The 18,116-nt window shown below is 39.0% G+C and overlaps 1 protein-coding gene across 1 annotated transcript in view; it reads right to left on the reverse strand.

Annotated features, from left to right (window-relative positions):
• Positions 1–1,245: 1,245 nt before the first annotated feature.
• Positions 1,246–18,116, reverse strand: part of THUMPD3 (THUMP domain 3 tRNA guanosine methyltransferase) — a 32,431-nt gene continuing 15,560 nt past the window's right edge. Inside the window, 5 exon segments of the mRNA XM_082847662.1 lie at positions 1,246–9,122; positions 9,124–9,246; positions 9,420–9,543; positions 10,177–10,287; positions 14,778–14,893. Coding sequence (XP_082703788.1) covers positions 9,075–9,122; positions 9,124–9,246; positions 9,420–9,543; positions 10,177–10,287; positions 14,778–14,893 — 522 coding nt within the window. The 3' untranslated portion in view covers positions 1,246–9,074.

The raw sequence follows: 18,116 nt of genomic DNA on the forward strand, positions 1-18,116 counted from the left end.
TGTCCAGGACAGTTGTCCTAACATAAAGATAGAGCATGAAAATAACTGATCCAACTCCATTATTGGCTCCCTAACTACTGACAGGATGAATTCCATCGTTGCAAATGTGATATACAAGGTCCCTCAATGGACTGATCTCACCTTAACAGCTTTTTCCTTTGCCACAGTTTTCTGCATATACACACAAACACTACTTCTCAAGTCACACTGAATTGACTGCTGTTTACCCATATCATAGTGAGATTATCAGACCTCCTTGTAGGGTGGTTCCTCCTGGAATGTTACCCTTGATAATCCTTACCCTTCCAGTAAAAACTGTTAAGACTCAAATATCATCTTGCCTTCTGTGATCTGCCGTCCTTTAAGCCAGACTCGCCTACAAAAAAGTTAGTATTGCTTTCTCTTGGTCCCAAAGCAGGTTGAATCATAGCACTTCTCAGGTTGTTGTTGTTGCTTGTTTAAATTCTCTTAACTACTCGGAGATTCTTGAGGGCACAGGCTCTTGTTGAGTCTTGTACCTAAGCTCCTAGTATATTCCTTGATGGCTAGCCAACCCTAAATGAAAGAATGTCTTTATAAGGTTTGATAGATTGGCCTCTCAAACACTTCTTTGTGCACTTGCTAATGCTCTAGATTAGCACTGCCCACGAGAACCTTGTGCAGTGATGGAAATACCCCATAGTTGTGCTGTCCAATATGGTGGCCACTAATCACACATTACTTTTGAGCCCTGGAAATGTGGCTATTATGACTAAGGAAGTCAGTTTTTAATTTTATGTAATTTAAGCTTAAATTGCCACTGTGGAGGTGTGGCTATAGCCACAAAGTTGTGTTGTAGATTGCAGAATACTTAATATGGACATTGATAATTTTGTCTTCATACTGAGCAGTAAGGAAATAAAAGTTGAACCTTTCTGGCCCATTTAGGTGTGCACCCCGCCCCCCCAGCCCCCCACGCCCCCCACGCCCCCCACCAAGTTGGTTGGTTGGTTGGTTGGTTGGTTTTTTTTTTTTTTTTCCCTGGTACGCAGGCCTCTCACTGTTGTGGCCTCTCCTGTTGCGGAGCACAGGCTCCGGATGCGCAGGCTCAGTGGCCGTGGCTCACGGGCCCAGCCGCTCCGCAGCATGTGGGATCTTCCCGGACCAGGGCACGAACCCGTGTCCCCTGCATCGGCAGGCGGACTCTCAACCACTGCGCCACCAGGGAAGCCCTGGTTGGTTTTTTGTTTTTGTTTTTTTGCGGTACTCGGGCCTCTCACTGCTGTGGCCCCTCCCGTTGCGGAGCACAGGCTCCAGACGCGCAGGCTCAGCGGCCATGGTTCACGGGCCCAGCCGCTCCGCGGCATGTGGGATCTACCCGGACCGGGGCACAAACCCGTGTCCCCTGCATCGGCAGGCAGACTCCCAACCACTGCAGCCACCAGGGAAGCCCGGTTGGTTTGTTTTAAAACTTATTTGTATACTTTAGCTGACAGCTGAATCCAGCAAACCATTACTAAAGATAAACCTGCCTTGGACAATGGTGTGTTGAGAAAGCAACTGTTGATTCGTTTGAGTTTCAAGAAGGCATAATGGATTTTAGGAAAGTGGGATTTCATTAAATCATAACGGTGACAGAAGTTTAATGAGGAATAGGACTATATCTGATGTTAGTGAAACTAGCCCTGAATTTCAGTTCTACAAAGTTTTCAATTTTGGAAAAACTTCCATCAGAGGAGGCCCTAAGTATCATTTCTTAAGTTACAGGAAATCATCACAAAGTAAGTTTTCATTCTGATGAAGTATAAATTAATAGATATGTTTTAACACCAAAATGCTTTTTGGTTTGTATGCTAATATAGATAGCATCTTGTAAATTTCAAATTTTTTATATTTAAAAAACAAGTTTTTTAACTTAAAATTTCTTAAGATTTCTCCTTAAAATATGAGAAGTGCACATAATTGGCTTGCTATTTAATGCAGATTCCCAGTCCCACACTCAGAGATTCTGAATTCAGTTAAGACTGGTGGGGGTCACTAGAATTCTGTGTCTTTTATATGCTTCTGATGTTGGTGGCCCAGAAAGCACACTACAAATACAGACCCGAGGGGCTACAGTATGCCTATCTTACAAAAATGATTACAACTTCAGGGAAACTGTATGTCCCCTCTACTTTGTAATTTTTTCCTCCAGAAAAACTGAATAAATGGGGAAACATTTTGAAAGGCAAAAAAAAGAGTTATATTTAATAGTTTGGGAAACATACAGGTCAGACTGCTTTGTTTTAAAAGGAATGTTAAACTATTCCAAGTAATCTTTTTTTTTTACTTTTTTACCAAGAAAGTTCCCTCTTTTGTCTGTTGTCCCACTAAATGCATTCCTTAATGATACAGATTTGTTCTTGATTCCCTGGTGCCTGAACACAGAGCTGGGTACTCAATAAATGTTGATTTTATTGATTTATATGTGAAGTTTGTTTTCAAGTAATAGTTTAAATCCACAGAAGCAATGCTCCTTTTATGGAGAAAGTTTAGGATCATACTTAACCCAAGTCACCTGATATTCTATTCATAAAGGAATCTGATGCCTCATGGTCTCTGAATACATTTGTCTGCCATTCAGCTCTTCCTTGGGTTTCCTGTGCAAACCCTTGCACTCATCCTCTTCCTATGCTTGACTTCCTTACGCTTTATTACAATTTTTTAAACAAAGCAGCTACTTACCTCCTTCTGAAGTAGAGCCATATTCTTTCTTATACTCCTAGGACAGAAATTAAATAGAGTGAAAACTTGTACTTGCATGAGAGAGTTGAAGGCTTTGTAAGGGATTTTATAATCTTTTTGTTTTAAGATTTAAAAAATTTGAACTACATAATGTTTCTCTCATTTTTTATGCACGGAAGAGGTTTGGTATAATTATGGTTTGCAACTGTTAATCCAGAATATGATAGGGATCAACATCACAAGTGTAAGACTAGTTTGTTTTAAGCCCATCTTAATTTTAGAGCACATTGTTAGGTCACATATCCAGAAGTCTGGTACTTTACTTTGCAGGCTGAGAATTCTTGATTTAGTTACATAGTAGCGTACAACTTTATTGGAGGATGTATTTCTCCAGAAGACTTTGCTTCTTATCCATGACTCCTCATGGATTCTTGATGGAGTGGGTGAGAAACTGGGTTATTAGAGAACTGTTAATAGAATGGTATAAAATATTTAGGTTTATTTTATCTAGGCCAGTGTTGAACTTGATGACTTATTCCTGGTATCATGATGTATACCTTCCTGGTGACTAGAGAGATTATTTTCTGCCTCTCTGATTATATCTGGAAGTCATGGTTACACTTAATAATTCTACTTTCTAGCTTTTTTCCTGGACCTTTGCTTTGTACTGGTACTTAGTCACCCTTTGTGTTCTAGTTTTTTGGGTTTTTAAAAAACATGTTTACGATTGGCTCTTCCTGCTGACAACAGTAACACATTTTCAGATCACATTTATAGAATTGGTTATGTTACCAGCTAATGAACCCCACCTCTAGTATATGGATTTTAGTCAATTCAGTCAACACTCTTTACAGACTTTCTTCTTTTTACTGACCTTGGTTAAAATCTCATCCCAGACTTTTTAGTATAATAAGTAGTGGTAACTTACTAGTGCATACTATAGGCAAAGCTAATGGAAACACAGGTTAGAAGAAATGAACTAATAATATTCATTGAGTGCCAGTTGTGTACCAGATAGTATGCCAGACTCTGCCATTGTATTTAGTGTGGTTCTAATACATGAAACCTCATCTTACAGAGTAGGAAACTGAAGCTGTGAGGTTGAACAACTTTCCTATAGACATAGCAACTAATTAAGGGCCAGGGATTGAGACTGATCTGACTTGCTTAGTCAGTATTCCTTACCAATTTAGGGTACTGTGTTTCTCTGATGGAAACAGTCTTTTAGGAAATTTAATCTGGCTACAGATGCAGGATGGGTTGTAGGGTTGAAGGCAGAGAGACCGCTTAGGAGATTCTTTTACAGTAGTCCAAACAGGAAGTGATTAGGTCTGGTATACAGTGATGGCAGTCAAAATGGAAAGGAAGTTAAAAGAGTCAGACTGACCAAATGGCCACTGAAAATGGTCTCGACACATCACTTCTTAAGGAAGCCTTCCTTGATGCCTTAACTCCACTGTATTGGGTACCCACCTGAATGCTGTCATAGCATTTCTCGCAGTTGTAATTAGTAATTGGGGTTTTTTCCCTATTTTTTTAGGTTGCTCCTTGAGGGCATGACATTGCTTGTTTATGGCTATATCCCTGTTGTGTAAGCATACAGAAGTCTTCAAGGTCAAAACTGTTTTCATAACACAGTAAGTCCCCTACATACTAACCTTCAAGTTGCGAACTTTCAAAGATGCGAACATGTGTTTGCACGTCCAGTCGTGTAAGTTAGTTCACGTGTCTGGCGTACATTGTCACATGCCTGCAGCCTCTACAAGTGGTTGTGCTTTTTTGTACTTTACTGTATACAGTAGTATAGTATCTTTATTTCAAGCCCAGCATGTCCAGAAGCGCTGTAGCTGGTACTGCTAAGAAGCCCCAAGTGATAACGATGGAAACAAAAGTGAAAATAATTGAGAGGGTGGAGCGAGGCGAAAAAATGGTAGACGTTGTTCATTCTTATAACATGAATCGTTCAACCATCAGCATGATTCTAAAGAACAAGGACAAGATCATGGAACATGTGAAGTCTGCTGTGCCAATGATGGCGACAATAATGTTGAAGAAGCGGGAAAAGTGACGGAGATGGGGAAACTTCTCAGTGTGTGGATGCAGGATCAGCATCAGCATCGAGTCCCCCTCAGCTTAATGCTGATGCAAGAAAAGCTAAAAGGCTTTATGAAGACTTGAAGAAGAAACATAGTGAAGAACCAGAGGGTGCATCTTTTAATGCCAGCTATGGCTGGTTTCATCAGTTCAAGGCTAGAGCCAACCTTCACAATGTAGAAGTAAGTGGCAAGGCAGCGAGTGCAGATATGGTAGCTGCCCGGGATAAGGAGTCCAAAGAGGTTTTTAGCAACTTAGTGACCCTCAGAGAGAAGCTGGAGCTAGATCTGCAAGAGGACGACTTCATTGAACTCCTTGCTGTGCAACACGAGGAGCTTACTAAAGAAGACCTGATGGAATTGGAGGCCCAGAGAAAGGACGAAGAGAGACAAGAGGAGGAAGTAACCGAAGAGATTCACGACACAGGAAATGGCAAGGGGATTTTCTTTATTCGAGGAGGCACTGTTAGTTTTTGAGGTGCAGGATCTGAATGTAGAACAGTACATGAAGGTTGCAGCAGCCGTTCAGGATGCAATCCAGTGCTACCGTGTCATCTACAACGAGAAAAAAAGAGCTACTACCCAGACATCATTGGGTTGTTTTTTCAAGAGGGTAGATAGAATTGAATCCAGCAAGGAACCAGAACCTGTGCCACCAGTGTCAGGTGTGAGTGAAACTGCAGCTTGCCTTTTGTCTCCTGTTGCTGACCATCCCTGAGTTCTACCATCTTCTACCTCCTCTCCCTCCTCCAGTCAGTAACTCTTGCCTGTTCACTCGATGCCAGCCCTTGTATGCCAGCTGTTGTACTGTACTACTGTACTTTTTAAGGTACTGTACTGTAAGATTAAAAATATTTTATTTTTTGTATTTATTTTTATATAAACCTATTATTAGTACAGTACTACATAGCCGATTGGGTACCTAGGCTAACTTTGTTGGACTTATGAACAAATTGCACTTATGAATGCCCTCTTGGAACTGAACTTGTTCGTTATGTAGGGGGCTTACTGTACTAAGACGTAACTTACCTTTTCAACTCATTCTCACGAGTACATAGAGGCTACATGATATGTGTTGGATGACATCATCACTAATGTTGAATGGTGCTGTATATTCTTGAATTTTTCACAATTTCCTAAGGTCGTAGGTTTAGGGTATGAATATCTGTGTCTTTAGAAATTCACTCTTCAGGTTATACCTCCAAAACCCCAGCAAACCTCAGTATTATGCAGTTATTATAAAATCTTGTAGTTTTCCTTGCACCTAAGCATAAACATGAATACATTCTGTTATCAAATAAGGTGATGAATATTTCACAGAGTTGTCTGACACATAGGGAGAATCAACTCCAAAAAACTATGAGAAAAACCTACTGAAGTATCTTAAAGGATAGGTTATATTGTATGAGATTACATGCTTTGTAATGTGCCATTCTTTGTTGAAAATAGTTACTTCTGTGAAAGTGTTAATATTTTTACTGTATTTTACTTTTTTTGTTTTTCTAATTATGGTAAAATATTGGTAAACAAAGCTACTTGGAGCCCTCAGTTTTTAAGAATGTGAAGGGGTCCTGAGCCAAGAAGTTTGAGAAAGCTGCTGTAGCACAGTGTATATTGTAAACAAACACTCATGCCTGTTGAGTAGCTGGATGTAGCTAAAAAAGACTCCCAGCACTAAGTGTGGATTACTGGGAGGATGGGCACGCTAAGACAGGGAGCAGGTTTTAGTGGAGAAAGATAGGTTCCTGTTGAGTTTAAGTAGGACTTACAGGAGAAGGGATAACAATAGTAGGCAGTTGGAAATTCAGAATTTGGGCGTGAGAAAAACTAAAACACCATTCTCCTTTGCAGTGAAAACTGCTTTCATCATGGAATATATCACTGAACAGCTACTACCTCACAACTGATTGGCATACGTGTTAGCCTTGGGGCAAAAGTATGAGGGTGACAGAGCAGGCTTCTTGTAAACAATGATAAATATTTTCACATTGTGCACTTTTTAAAATTTGGCACAGGAGAGACCTATATATGGTGTTTCTCCTGAACTTAAAAAAAAAAAATGTAACCAAGGTACAATAATTTGATTTTTTTGTCCTAGAAGTTTCAAACTTTCATCATATTCCCACATAACACCTCATCTGAACTTGGAAAAGGCTATGCTTAGAATAAGGATGTTCTACTTTTCCTATGCCTAGCTCAGTAATTAATATTAAGCACTTGTGGGCATGAGTATACTTCAGGCACTTTACAGACCTTTTAAAATACTTCCTTTTTTCAGTCTTCAGCTTACCTTTTGGTCCTTGCAGTGGAAACATGAGCCATGTCTGCAATGTGACATGTCAGAATCTAAAATTTTCTGAAAGTCTTATTACCATTTTAAAAGAAATGTTTAAACAAATGTTTCCCTCTCTAGCCAAGTAGTATATTGTCTCTGGGAGATAACCATCTTCCTTTAATTTCATTAAATTTATAAAATCTGTCTCAATGTCTGTTGTTTTCTTTCCCCTCTAAAATGCATTGAATGTCTGCTCTATAACTCAAGTCATTCTGTTTTCAGATTACTTAAGATTACCTTCCCCATCGTTTTACATCCCCATGGTACAGGTCTGTTTCAAAAGTTGAAAACCAAGGTCACAGAACTAGTAGGTGGCAGTGTCATATATAATTCAATCTCAGCTTTTCTGAATCCTCATGTAGCGCATTTCCTGTTCCTGTCACCAGATTACAAAACAATACTAGAGAGGAAGATGGCAAACTATTACAATGTTCGCTACATACTTATATCATCTTAAATCACATCTGTTCATGTTTTTATGATGGTATTTAATAGGACTAAAGCTATGATATATTGAGCACAAATTTGATACACTTAAAAACAGCCAATATGCAAAAATACCCATTTGTTCAACAGATATTAAATGTCCATGCTGATAGGTAATGTGTCAGGCAGTTGATGAACAGTAGAGAAAACATGGTCCTTGTACTTTTCCAGTCCTATGGACTGCTGACCAACACTTAGAGGTTTAAATGGTTTCTTTTGTGAGAGGTGAAAGGCTGTTTGTTCTATGTTGAACCCATAATAGTGAAACTGCATTCTGATGACCTTAAAAACTCCAGTCTAGGATATAAGACCCTTATAAATGTCTTACTTCCAATTCATTCTCAAGGGTGAGGTATATCAGAGAGAAACCATACAAGGACTGTTGGCTCTGCTGCTAATGTGAACTCTATTCTTTCAAAGGAAAGAAGTATTGTGTCCTTTTATTCTAAATGAGACATCAAAAGTTAGTATGTTACTGACATGACACTGAAAATCTAAGCTGAATGCAGCCAGAAACTCCAAAGTAAACTGAATACAGAATGCCACATAAAACCCCAACTCTGTTGCACAGAAGCACTGTTTTTACAAGGACTTGATGTTTAGGTTATTTCATTTTCCACTGTCTTGGGAAGGACTTTGCTACTGCAAAAGCAATTAAATATGAATAGTGACTGAGAAAATAAAAGAACTTACACAAAGTTTTTAATTCAAAGATACATCAGTTTGTTCTCTAGTCCTTTAGAGAAGCCAACAAAAATACTTTGACAGGTTTATGTTTGACTTTGAAAGGCATCACCACCTTTGTGTACTGAAAGAAAAATTTATTTAAATATGGCTTGTTGGTCCCATACTTCATCTACCAGTGTAATCCCTGCTGTTTACAAATAGAAATGTCTATTTAGTTCTATTAATCTGAATAACAGATGCATATTGTAATTTTTAAAGCAGATAGTAAACTTTTCTGTAGGTCTTGTGAGATTTCACCTTGTCATGGGGCAAACACTATTTTACAAAGTGTAATAATGCTTCATTTTTTAAAGTTGAGGTGAAGAACCTGAGCAACTAAACAACAAAGCTGCAGAGGCAGTGAAATGTAACCTCATGATCTGATTATGCGCTCTGCCTTTCCCTCAGGCCAGGGTAGCTTTCCACCTGCTACAGTGGAAAACAGGAGCTGCTATAAAGCCTGAAAATAAAATGTTCTAAACCCAAATCCCAGAGTATTTTAGTAGGCTTAGCATCTTTAAAGCATTTTAAGAAAAGTACTAATTGCCCAACTACAACAGCTCCAAAGAAAAGCTCTGCTTTCTCTTAAGACTTGTTCCATTCTATTCACACCTGTTGCTATCTAGGGTGAAGAGATTTACACCAAACATCACTTTTATTAGTACTATTTTTCTCTCAAAGCAAGTTCTTCATGCTGACATGTCCACTGTCAGGAAGCACTGGCAGCGCTACTAATCATCTTCAGTCTTTGCATCACCAAGGAGATCTTTCTCCATCTTGTTCTGAAGGATGAACAAAAGTTTGAGGTGTACGTTTCAGAAGATAAACTGCGGCATGAAGACCCCCTATGTTGACCCAGACGGTATGTACCTTCCGCCACAGGTGTCCCATTCCAGATAATGCCTGTGTACACAAAAGTAGAAAAGTAATTAGCTGATAACTGCTTCTCTACCAACCAGGGGTCTTAGTAAGAAACACTGGGAGAAAACAAATCTTATTGAAATATCCCCAAGTATACTTAAAAAGGTCCTAAAGTTGTCATGGGCTGGCTGAGTTTTCAAGCTAACGTACAGCACCTTGATAAAGCATTTCTTGTCCTGGGTCAGTAGTACAGCTTGGCCTGTCCCTGGCCTACAGACACGGCTCATCTCCCGTAGGCAAGCTGGATAAAGGTTCCAGTTTCTCTTCTTGGAGCCCATCCTATAAAAGAAGGTCTAATGAGTCACTTACTTTTGCAAAAAATAAGTATCTAGGACTATATGAAATGAGAAGTTACTAAAAACTCATTTTCATTGCAATAAGAAAGTCCTGAGGTATGAAAAACAGTTGCCTTCTAGAGCCAGACCTTTGTCATTACATGTCAATGAAATGGTTAGATTTAGTTAAGTTGTTTAGAATTCTGAATGGGATGAACTGGTTACAGAAAAGATCTGACAACTATAATAGTTATGTTAATAGTTATGTAAATTGTCCCCTTAATGAGTATAAGCAATCATTATGTAAATGAAACCAGTGATTAAAAAATATCCTGATAACCAAGTTTTCCTCAACCTTTCTCTGAAGTATTAATGTAATTCAACAACGGGCTACGAAGTGGATAAACCTGTGATGGTCAGGATCAAAGTGTAGTTAGTACATTCCTGAGTTCTCATAAGAAACAAAATGGGTGAATCTATCATATTGTTACATTCTTAAGTGAAAAACTGTTAAGTCTGCTAAAAGAAACGGAAGATTTCTGACAGAATAAGCTCAAGGAAAATACAACAGATTTAGAAGACAAGTGGGTACTAATATAACAAATGAAAGTAAAATTCATTTTTTTACAAGTCCCACCTTTTTCCAAATGGCATGTCTGTTACAATAATGTCCACAGAGCCAGTTCTTAGTGGCAAGTTGCAGATATCCCACTGAATAGTATCTATGGGCAAGCCCCAGGACAGTTTGCTGTGGCGACAAAAGAAAAGGTGCTTCAACATATCCCGAAGAATGAAATTTTAGAAGACTTTTCTTCTGAAGAGACTGCTATAAAATACGAAAACTAAAATAATAATATCAGTGACAACATCAAGAACTTAGTAAAAATTTTTAAAGTAGCAGGTAGGCAGAAAGCATAGGTCATAAGCTAAAACTTTTATAATGACAGTCCGTAAAAAAGTAAATTAAAAAATTAGTTAAGATTCGTTTTCAAAAGCTGTCTATATCTGTTTCATCTACAATTTAAGAAGACAGATTAAGGGGAAAAGACCGTTAACACAAAGAACTGTAGTACACAACTTGAAAACAGTGTTGAGGCAGTTAATTACCTAACTGATGATGTAAAAACATTGTTGATGAAACATACACTGGAAAAAACCGGAACACTAAAGAGAAAAAAGCTGATGAGGTGACACACCTGAAGGATAAAGTTTGGTAAGTCTACACAGAAATAACAGGAGACCTAAAGAAACAAGATATGTAAAATTAGGAAATATAGAGGTACTGGTCTTAAGATTAAAAAACATGTATCATACTATAAAAAAACAAGAGAACAAAAAAGTTAACATCAAAAAAATAATGACAGAAGGCAGGATGAATATAATAATATAAATGATTTAAATCCTCCCCATTAAGGCAAACCTACTAGTTTAAGAAACAAAATTATAACAGGCAATAATAATGCACAGGCTAAAAATTAAAAGCAAATCAAGATTATGAACAGAAATTAAATGTTGTAATATTGATATTTAATAAAGAATTTAAGAAAAAATAAAATGCAATAGAGGTAATCACTACATAATAGGAAAAAATACAGATATTAAAAATATGTATTACACTCACAAGCACCAATAGCTACAATAAAACAAAACAAAAAAGGCAAAAAATATTAAAAGTCAATGTAAGATTGGGACTTCCCTGGTGGTCCGGTGGTAAAGAATCTGCCTTCCAATGCAGGGGATGTGTGGCTTTGATCCCTGGTCAGGGAACTAAGATCCCACATGCTGCGGGGCAACCAAGCCCACATTGCCACAACTACTGAGCTCCTGCGCCTCAACGAGAGAGCCCACGTGCCACAAACTCACAGCTAGAGAGAGAAAAATCTACACACCACAATTAGAGAGAGGCCCGCTCGCCACAATGAAATATCCCGCATGCCTCAATGAAGACCCCGTGTACTGCAACTAAGACCTGATGCAGCCAAATAAATTAAAAAAATAAATATTTTTTAAAAATCAAGGTAAGATAGAAATAGTACAGGTTGAACAGACAAAAAGTGAAGATGCAGAGGATATGAAAAATGATAAAATATTCAGAAACTAGAAAAATTATTTGCTTAAAAATATCAGGTTTCAAAGAAACCCTAGTCATGTACTATGCCTCAGGAAAAATCTCAAATATAAAACAAAATATACCATAAAAATTCATTAATCACAATAAAACATAATATAAAAATAAACTAAAAGCTTTTAACTACTTATGTATAAAAAATGATCTAAACCATTGGTCCTCAAAGTTGGGCCACAGACCAGCAGCATCAACATCACTGGGAAGCTTGCCAGGAAATGCAGACCCTCAGGTCCCATCCTAAACCTACTGAATCAGAATCTGTGTGTAGTTAACAGGTTACCCAGGTGATTCATCTGAACATTAAAGTTTGAAAAGCACTGTCCTAAACAATTAGAACAGAGAGAATCAAGTATATAACCAATCATTTAGAAAGTAACCAAAACAGATTTATCAAAATCTATAGGATATGGTCAACAGGAGTACTTAGCATAAAAGTCAGCTCTAGTAAAAACTTTTATTAAAAAGAAGACATTGGGCTTCCCTGGTGGCGCAGTGGTTGAGAGTCCGCCTGCTGATGCAGGGGACATGGGTTCATGCCCCGGTCTGGGAGGATCCCACATGCCACGGAGCGGCTGGGCCCGTGAGCCATGGCCGCTGAGCCTGCGCGTCTGGAGCCTGTGCTCCACAACGGGAAAGGCCACAACAGTGAGAGGCCCGCGTACCGCAAAAAAACAAAAAAACAAACAAAAAAAAGAAGACATTTACAGCATATAACTTAAGATTTTAGATAACAAATGAAAAGACCTCAATAGGAAATAGGAATAAAAAACAAAAAGCATCAAGCATAAAACCACAGAACAAATAGTATATGAAAGAACAAAACAAAGCACTGGCAATCTAATCAAAAGGGAAAAAAAAACTAGCAAAGAAAAGAGGATAAGCAATATACAGACAAAATAATATTAAGGCATACCATGTATAAATAATATGAAAATTTGCATAAAATGAACAAATATTCTTAAAAACAACTGATTTCTACTTACAAATATAAACCTCACATTAAGGGTCATGGAGGCAGCTGTGAGGTCAATCATGGGATATAATGACTTCCTGTGCTCCTGGATATGAAGCACCTGTAAGACCTAACAAATCTGCTTACCGCTACATATTTCTGCCACCTTGTAAGAAAATGAAGGACTCCAAGCAGAGGAGACCAGAGAAACAATTTTGTGATGAGGCGTCTCGTAGGAAACTGCAGACCAAGTGCTATTTCAATCAATTCTTCCCAAAGACAGCTGAGACTTTGAAAGAATGGTGAAAGGCTGGCACAGATGGTGTGTCGTCAAATCCAATTTGTAGCAATGGGCTAGGGCTTAAGGTACTATAGCAACATACATCTCAGGATGGGAAATTTCCCAGAGGCTAACAGACTTTCAATGCACATATATCAAAGGGATATGGCTGAAGGACCTTGGAATATTTTGCTTGGAGAAGAGAGGATGTGGAGAGCTGGGATAAGGAGAGGAGGGTTGGTAGCCCTTCAAATATCTGATGTTAATCATCACTGTGACACAGAGATAAGATTTTTCTTTATGGACTCAAGTGGAAGAAAAAACCCAGATCTGTACAAGGTACAGGGAGAGATTCATGTTCCCTAAAAGATATGACTAGCACTCAAAGCTGTGCTAAGCTGGAATCAACAGCCTTCAGAGTCATAAGAGGTGTTTATACAGGCTGGAAGACCACTGGTCAGGATCTCCTACAGGACATTTAGGGACTGTAGGGACAGCTTTCAGGTCTTTTCCAACTCTGAGATTTAAGTGCCAAATAACAGAGGAAAGGCTAAATAAACTGTAATAGTTCTGTACAATGGAATATTATGCAGTCATTAAAAAACAGATTGAATAAAAACATAAGCGTTTGAAAATTTTTTAATGTTTTCAACTGTTTAATTGCATTAGAAAATATTAATATTTTAATATGTACTTGTTTTACAAGAACCTAGAAATTTTGAATTGAGAAAATGATTACAAAGCGTGTCTATGTGTCAGTCTGAGTTATGAATGAATTAGGTCCTGGGGCCCATGTGGTCTTGTAAGACTACAATCATCAAAAATGGTCCTGAAACATACTAATAAGAGGACATGAAAGCTAATATGTGTGGGATCTGCAAATATTTGAACATTAGATTATTTTCCCCCTGGTATTTCTCTAATACTTATAGCATGTAGCAGAGGACTGAGTTCCTTGTTGGTGTTCAATTAAGTTTCAGATATGAGAGTGCACCGCTGCCACTTCGGTCCTCTTCCCCGACAGCTAGGAGGACAGCTAGGGCCCCTTCTCTCACCCCCTTCACCGGGTGCCTTCTCCAAACTACATCACTTATTCAATACTAAAACATTTCCAGAGAAAAGACCACTAGTCAGTTAGGAGGAGTCTTGTGCCTCTGTTAAACCCCCAGCTGGATGCCTGCATGCACTAATGGAAAACTTATGAAATTAAAATGAATCTATGCAGTTCTTCCACTACATGGGAAAAAAGATATCTGAATAAGGAAAGAAAAAGGAAGACAGAAATAAAAATAGTTGCATTAGGGTGGGGGAAATTATAGTTAAATTTAAAATATTTTAAAAATACAAATTAGTTTCAATCAACTTTTAAAATTTAAATGGAGTTTCAATATATTCATTTGGCTATAATACTGTCACAATGCACTGGTTGTATTAGTTCATAAAGCCAATAAGAAAAGTGATTATTGGACTTCCCTGGTGGTGCAGTGGTTAAGAATCTGCCTGCCAATGCAGGGGACACAAATTTGATCCTGGTCCAGGAAGATCCCACATGCTGCGGAGCAACTAAACCTGTGCACCACAACTACTGAGCCTGTGCTCTAGAGCCTGCAAGCCACAACTACTGAGCCTGTGTGCCACAGCTACTGAAGCCCAGGAGCCTAGAGCCCGTGCTCTGCAACAAGAGAAGCCACTGCAATGAGAAGCCCGTGCACCGCGATGAAGAATAGCCCCTGTCTGCCGCAACTAGAGAAAGCCTGTGTGCAGCGACGAAGACCCCACGCAGCCAAAAAGAAATAATTAATTTTAAAAAAAGAAAGAAAGAAAACTGATTATCTAAGTCTAAGAGATGCTACAAAATCTTTTAAATTAAAATTTTACCCTTCTTTCACTTGGCTCTTGGTCAATAAAGATGAGATGTTATTTGCTGCTCTATTCACAGCCAATGGATTATTATCACCAGCAATGTGATAACAGTTAGACCATTCTGTAGCCCCCTAAAAGACAAGAGTATATATGAAAACAGAAGTAGCCAACTGCAAAAAAAAAAAAACAAAACCAAAATATGATTAAAGGTAAAACCATTTCAATCACTTGTCAATAAACAAGACAATCCAATCCAATCCAATAATCCAATGCTTTTCTAAAGTGGCAAAATACTGCATGCTGTCAACTTTGCTGTTCCCCTTGCTTGAAATGCCCTCCTGTTCTGTTTGCTGAACTCTTACTCATCTCTCAAGGCCCAGCTCAAATGTCATGCCCTCTGTGACATCAAGCACAACTCTCCAAGCTGTCTCTCATTTGCCCCTCCAAAAGCACTCTGTACATGTATCTGCCACTGCACTTGCTCTCTTTTTAATTATTTCTATACCTGTCTGCGGCTCAAAACGTCTAGGAACTCCTTAAGGATAGGTCTGGTGTGTCACTCAGTCCCTCACCCAGCAGTGTCTGCCACACAGTAGGTATTACAGACTTTAAATACAAACATAGTTTAACCAAATCAAACTGACTAACCTATATCCTTTTGTGATTATGGAATTTTTATATAATCCGATAACCTGGAATATTTGAGAATTTAAATAAAGTGTAATGTCTATTATATAGGCTTTTGAATGATAACCACCATATTCTTGAAAGGATTTTGTCACTTTTTTTTAAAAATAAATTTCTTTATTTATATTTGGCTGTGTTGGGTCTTCGTTGCTGCACACGGGCTTTCTCTAGTTGCTGCGAGTGCAGGCTCCTCATTGCGGTGGCTTCTCTTGTTGTGGAGCATGGGCTCTAGGTGTGCAGGCTTCAGTAGTTGTGGCGCTCAGGCTCAGTAGTTGTGGCTTGCGGGCTCTAGAGTGCAGGCTCAGTAGCTGTGGTGCACGGGTTTAGTTGCTCCATGGCATGTGGGATCTTCCTGGACCAGGGCTCAAACGCATGTCCCCTGCATTGGCAGGCGGATTCTTAACCACTGCGCCACCAGGGAAACCCAGGATTTTGTAATTTTAAATCAAAAACATGTCAGCAGAACAGAAATACCGAGCTTTCCATATTATTTGTGCAATGGGGTGACACACTACCCTAGGCCTGAACAATGTTCTATGCAGATTAACAGAAGGTTTCTGACATGAAAGCAGAGACAGTTCTGCCCTTGGTTTAGGGATGAGTAACAAACACCTCTTCCATGGTAAACAGTAATACCCCCATATCTATGGACACAGGGCTTCTTAGCTTTTTCTTTTGCCCAGACCCTTGAGGGTAATGGAGAAGGGTGATGTAGGGAGGATGATGTAGAGTTTGATGAAAACCTCTCTGGTGATTCTGATTGCCGAGTATTCATTTTTTCTTCTAAACCTATTTAGATTTTTGGGTTTTATAGTACTTCCAAGTTTTAAAGGCAGTATTATAAATCAAATACTTTATACTTTGGTGAACAAACTGTTTATATACCCTTTCAATTCCTTTCATAATTTCATTCATTTTGATCATATACCAACTTAGGTTTTTCCATATCGACATTCTCATGCCTACCCCTACATGGAAATGCCTCAAACATTTTCTTTTTATCTTTTTTTTTTTTTTGGTGGGGCTGGGAGCTCCTCTGGTCTCTCTCTAGCTCTGTTGTATATTTCTTGACATGTAGTAACCTTCACTGCTACTCCAGACCATAGACACATCATGGTTTAATGCTAGAGAAGCACACTCTGCTTTGTTCCCAGAATTCTTTGTGACAACAACTGAGTTTTCTCTGTGTGGCTCTTTAGCCAGAGTAAATTTCTCTAGCTGACACTAGCAGAAAACAGCAGTCATCTAGACTACTATGATTTCCTTCTGGGATTCTAATTCCCAGATAGCCGATGTCATTTTCTAATTGCAGTCTGGATTATTTTTCCCTTTGTGGGTTGTTTTGGACTTGCTCATCTGTCCAGTTTCTGCTCAGTCACAGAATCTGTAGTATCTCCCTGCAGTTTGTTCCCATTGGCTTTACATATACTATACATAAAGCAATTTTTTACAAATTTAAATTTGTAATTTTTTACAAATTTAAATTTAATTTAATTTAAATTTAATTTTTTTTTTTTTTTGCGGTACGCAGGCCTCTCACTGCCATGACCTCTCCCGTAACGGAGCACAGGTTCCAGACACGCAGGCCCCACGGCCATGGCTCACGGGCCCAGCCGCTCTGCGGCATGTGGGATCCTCCCGGACTGGGGCACGAACCCGTGTCCCCTGCATCGGCAGGCGGACTCTCAACCACTGCGCCACCAGGGAAGCCCTAAATTTAAATTTAATTTAAATTTTTTACAAATTTAAGCAATTTTACTGGCGCCCTCTTCCAAATTATTTATTATAGAAGTTTAGGTAATATTGATTCAATAATACAGATTCAAGGAGACTCTCCTGTTAAATGTTCTCCAATTAGAAAATGCCTTTCTATTTCTTACTTTGCTTTAGGCAGTTTTTGAGTCCTCTCAATGTCATGGTATTTTCTGAAAACTTTGTAACCTTGCTAAACTTCCTAACAAACCTAACTAATGGTCACAGGCTTCCCCATCTTACAAGAACCTAGGAGGATGAAGAAGCATAGTCTCACTTTATAGAGATGAAATGCCCTCCTCCAGTTCAAGCTTGTACCTTCAATTATCTTTTCTGTTCAAGTCTACCAGTTTGTCTGTTACAGAAATGGGACTCACCAGTTTGTAATTCTCAGCCTCCTCTGTAATCCAGTGACTAAACATGACTTATAACCTAAATCTAGTCCTTGGCTATTTGTAATAAGTGGCTACATCCTTATCACAAAAGTTCCAGCTTTACTAGTGTAATTCACTCAAAACTCTTGGGTCCATGGATCTAACCTTGGTGATTTCATTATGTCTATTTACCCATGAGTTCTAGAACATTCTGGATGTATCACTTCCTTATCTAAAAGCTAAAGAAGGGCTCCCCTGGTGGCGCAGTAGTTAAGAATATGCCTGCCAATGCAGGGGACCCAAGTTTGAGCCCTGGCCTGGGAAGATCCTACATGCCACGGAGCACCTAAGGCTGTGCACCACAACTACTGAGTCTGTGCTCTAGAGCCCGCAAACCACAACTACTGAAGCCCATGTACCTAGAGCCCATGCTCCGCAACAAGGGAAGCCACTGCGATAAGAAGCCCGCACACCGCAACAAAGAATAGCCCCCACTGGCCGCAACTAGAGAAAGCCCATGCACCGCAACAAAGACCCAATG

Source organism: Leucopleurus acutus, assembly GCF_964270905.1.
Source record: "Leucopleurus acutus genome assembly, chromosome: 10".
NCBI classification, from domain to species: domain Eukaryota; kingdom Metazoa; phylum Chordata; class Mammalia; order Artiodactyla; family Delphinidae; genus Leucopleurus; species Leucopleurus acutus.